At 40.7% G+C, this 4,932-nt stretch overlaps 1 protein-coding gene across 1 annotated transcript; it reads left to right on the forward strand.

Annotated features, from left to right (window-relative positions):
- Positions 1-2,705: 2,705 nt before the first annotated feature.
- Positions 2,706-3,668, forward strand: LOC120225491 (olfactory receptor 7A17-like). The gene has a single exon (XM_039223677.1). The coding sequence runs from the start codon at positions 2,706-2,708 to the stop codon at positions 3,666-3,668; it is 963 nt and encodes a 320-aa protein (XP_039079608.1).
- The last annotated feature ends 1,264 nt before the right edge of the window (positions 3,669-4,932 follow it).

The following is a 4,932-nucleotide window of genomic DNA, read 5'->3' on the forward strand; positions in this document are numbered from 1 at the left end:
AGATCATGACCTAAGCGAAAGTCGGATGCTTAACCGACTAAGCCACCCAGGCGCCCCATCTACATTGTGTTTCTAAAACTCATCCATGATGTCATGTGTGACTATGGTGCTCTTTTCTCTTGAACCAATATATCATCAGCTAACTCTATTTCTGTACGTATTTTTATCTACAGTGGAGTTCATGAGGACGGAGTAATCAACACTGGATTCGCTGGGTTATAACCTGGTCTCTTGGGAACACAGAATCTCAAGGAAAACATTCCTTTGTGTCCATACCATTGTCCCCCAGGGAAATCATGTGCTCCAGGTTGGAGGAGCAGGAGGAAAAGGTGCCTCATGAACAGACAGAGGAAACTATAAATATCTCCTGTGTGCAGTCTCTCTGCCTGTACCACCTTGGGACCTGGCTGTTGCTTCCAGAGTCTGAAGCTTGGGTAGGAGACTCATGCTAGCCTCCTTCCTGCCATCTTGTGTGATGACCAAAATTAGTCACCATCAATAACCATTAAGAAGGAATTCAGATGGTCACGCAGAGACCTATCCCTCAGAATTCCCAGCCAGGTGATTCCAGGAGCCTGACATGTCCAGCGGGAAAGGGTCAGAGAGAATCAAAGACACGTGCATTTACCTGAGGTCACCGCACAGCCACCAGCTGAGCCCAGAACCCTGAGATCTCCATGGTCACTTGCTTGCCTGACCGTGCCATTCTGAAAACCTACAGGGAACAAGGTCAGGGAAGGTCCTGCTTCTTTGATACTTGCCTTATATGGTGGAGTCACAGTACAATGAAGTGTGTGTGTGGTGTAGAGACTCAGACATAAATCTTATGAAACAGAGATTTAGAGCCAGACATGGACCATTGCAGTGTGTGCGGAATTTTGTAGAGAAAGCTCTGAACAGACCTTATGGTGTTGTGCAAAGACCAGAAACAGGAACAGAGTGAGTTCATTGCTCTTGTCAAAAAAAGAGACCAAAATAAAAAGCCCAAGAAAAACAAAGAAAAGATGCCACATCTGAAAAGTGAAAGGGACTTGTTCACCTTCTCTAAGATCACAGGACATCAATTGGTCACATAAATATGAAACAAGCACAGAATTAACAAGTCTCCTACTGTTTCATTATAACCTGCCGAACTTTTGCTGTATTTTGCATATTTCCTGTGCTGAAGTGTTGGTTTATTCCCTTAGCACACTTTTCTCTTGGAGCATTCAGTCTGTAAGGTGATTGATACCCTGAAGATCCCACTAATTTTGTCTTCAGACCAAAGTTAATTTTTCTCCTTTTTTTTTTTTTTTTTTGCTGGGCATCAAGGAAGTAACAAGAGTTTGCATGTTGTCAGAACCAGAGATGCTCTTTCTTCTTCACAGGTCCTCAGGTTTCAGTGACCATGTGAACCATCAGATCTTCTGTGCCCCTTCAATTTCAGTCGGTTAAGTGCCTGACTTCAGCTCAGGTAATGATCTCACAGTTCGTGGGTCTCTTGCTTCTCTCTCTCTCTCTCTCTGATTTTTAGCAAATTGTTTGTATTTCTTTAAATACAGGACAGAATATGAGCATGCCAGTCTGACTTGTCAATTTTATTTGTCCATGGGAAGCTTGATCATTGGAATTCAGGTACAATTCTACATTGCTTGGGGGAATGATTATGGATCTGGCCAGCTTGAGTTATAGCCACTCCAACTTTAACCATTGGGGCTGAGGGTGAGAAGTCACGGTAAGAACACAGCCCAGAGAGCAATGATTTGGGGGGGTGTTTGTGTGTGTGTGTACGCGCGCACATGTGCATGCCTTGTGGAGTGAAATCCATCCTCAGAAGAGGGGTACATGGTCTAATATATTCTGAGGTGATTCTTATAATACAGAGCCAGAACTCAACCAACACATGGTATTCAGGAGGAGCTCTATGTCAATTTACAGGACACTTTTGCAAGTAGATTCTAAAATACACGCAGTGTATACTGTGGGTGAGTGACTCCTTTCTCTTGAAGGTTAACCAGCAGTGAGGACACCTGTTTCCTGAAATTACCTGATACCACATCTGATCGCTCTTCTGTTTGTTTCCCCTTCCCACACATCTACCTATTTTGGATCGAATAGCTCAGAGTAGTATCATCCTCAGGGCCTTTGCAGAGGCCATTCCCTCTGCCAGCACACACTTCCCCAGACATTCTTGTGGCTTCTGTCCTCCTTTCCCTGAGGTCTCTGTTCAAATGTCACCCGTTTACTGATCTTGACCAAACACAAATTACAAAATAACACTCATATCCACGCTCTCCTTTAAACCTACTCATATTCTCTTCACAGCGCTTGACACCCTCTGATGTCTTCTTAATATTTTTATTTGTTTCTATTCATTCTCCATCACTGGATTACAGTGGCTTTTGGTTTTCAGTATTCTGTACTCATTGCCTAGACAATGCCCGGAACATATTTGACACTTAGTACATCTCCTTCGAATGTGCAAAAGATACTATTAGTAAAACAGTAAATTGTATGACATCTGTTGGAGAATACAGAGAATGAGACCAATATGCCTAATCAGAGATGAAATGAGAGGAATCCCTTCAAGGGAGCAATCCATACACAAGATACTGAAATTAACTTCTTCACTGCACAATATAAACTGTAGCGTATCAACTATGTGAGTGATGCCGTTCATATGAATTTAATGATGTCCTTTTCCTCTTTCCTGGTAGTGCAAACTCATGGGACCAGGAAATGATACACAGATGTCAGAATTTCTGCTTCTGGGATTTTCAGAGAGACCAGAACTGCAGCCCCTCATATTTGGGATTTTTCTCTCCATGTACCTTATCACTGTGGTTGGAAACCTGCTCATCAACCTGGCCATCAGCTCTGACTCCCACCTCCACACGCCCATGTATTTCTTCCTTGCCAACCTGTCCTTTGTGGACATCTGCTTCACCTCTACCACCGTCCCAAAGATGCTCTTGAACATCCAGACACAGAGCAAAATCATAACCTATGAGGGCTGCATCACACAAATGAACTTTTTCTTAATCTTTTCTGTGTTGGACATCTATCTCCTGGCTGTGATGGCCTATGACAGGTTTGTGGCCGTCTGCCACCCCCTGCACTACACGGTCATCATGAACCCCCGGCTCTGTGGACTGCTGCTCCTGCTGTGCTGGGTCACAAGTGTCTTGCATTCCTTGTTACAAACTTCAATGGTGTTGCCGCTGTCCTTCTGTACAAAGGTAGAAATCCCCCACTTTTTATGTGAACTCAATCAGATGATCAAACTTTCCTGTTCTGACACCTTTCTTAATAACTTGGTGATGTATCTTGCAGCTATGCTGATAGCTGGTGGTCCCCTTGTTGGGATCCTTTACTCTTACTCCAAGATAGTTTCCTCCATATGTGGGATCTCAACAGCTCAGGGAAAATATAAAGCATTTTCCACCTGTGCGTCTCACCTGTCGGTTGTCTCCTTATTTTTTTGTACTGGTCTAGGAGTGTACCTTAGCTCTGCTGCTACCCAGAGCTCCCACTCAAGTGCAACAGCCTCGGTGATGTACACGGTGGTCACACCCATGCTGAACCCCTTCATCTACAGCCTAAGGAACAAAGACATAAAGCGGGCTCTGATGAGGTTCTCTGCAATGGGAGTTAGAAAAAGTCCAATTGTACTGTGGTTGAAGAATTGACTTCAGTCCTCAAAGACTTTGAGTCGGAAGTAGTGATTTTTTAAAGCAAAGTGTGGACATAGAATTCGCTTCTTTCAAAAAAAAAAGAATTTACTTCTTTCATTTATTTCCTGGAATTTTTAGTTTTTCAACACAGTACAATCTAGTTACTCATTTTATTACTTTATTTACCTCTCTATGACATCCAACCATTTTCCCTTCAGTTTCTTCCATTATTTCTAAGTTGATTCCTAACCTGTTTTATGAAAAACTTAGGAATTCTCATTTATCTAATGGAATTTATTAGATTTCTTATGAATAATTTCTTCTCCAATGACAAAATCCACCCCACGTAATATGTCTTTAGTTTTCCTAAAAGAATAGTCATTCATCACAGCTCTATGGAAAAAATTCAATTTTGCAACATGCCATTTCTATTCTATTCTATTCTATTCTATTCTATTCTATTCTATTCTATTCTGAGACCACAGTTTTTCACTTTATGTCTGTCATTGCTTTGTATACCACTAGCTTAAGTGTTCTTCCTGATGAACATACTAGTATATTTTACAACAGGTCATTGGTTTTATTCTTCTAATTAGGATTCTGTTCTCTTCTCAGATTCCATATCCTCATTGCTTACATTAGTCACTGCCAAAACTGACTATCAAATACATGTCTACCAGTGGAGTCTACACGGAAATAAAAATTTAAATAAATAGAATGACTTAATATGGCTTTGGAGTCAAAGATGACTTTGAATATGATAAAGCAAATTTTAAATCATCCTTTGTATTACTAGACACTATATTTTCTTTTCAAGAATATATCTCAATAGAATACCAGTGGCAGCGTTTAAGGGGATTTATTCACTGGGGTAAATGACTGGTTAATGTGTTACAGGCAAAAGACTTATAAATAGAAACCATAAAATATTGCTGCAAGAAATTAAAGAAGACATTTTTTTAAAATGGGATGAAATCCTGTGCTCATGCTTGGAAATTTTTAATTTAAAATTAATTTTAGGATGGCTTTTAAATTTTTTTCAGAAAAAAAAACTTTTTGTTATTTTCATATTGTCATTGAATTTGTAGATATTTTGGGTAGTATTGCCATCTTAACAACTTTAAATTTTAATTTAATTTTTTTCCAACAAAGGACCACAGCTTTGCTCTCAAGCTGTGCTCCACAGACCAGGATCTGCAGCATCAACACCACCAGGGAGCTTGTTAGAGAAGCAGAGTCCCTGGGGTCCCTGGGGACCTGATGAATCAGAATTTGCATT

This window comes from Hyaena hyaena, unplaced genomic scaffold, assembly GCF_003009895.1.
Source record: "Hyaena hyaena isolate Hyena2069 unplaced genomic scaffold, ASM300989v1 scaffold_1433, whole genome shotgun sequence".
Taxonomy (NCBI): Eukaryota; Metazoa; Chordata; class Mammalia; order Carnivora; family Hyaenidae; genus Hyaena; species Hyaena hyaena.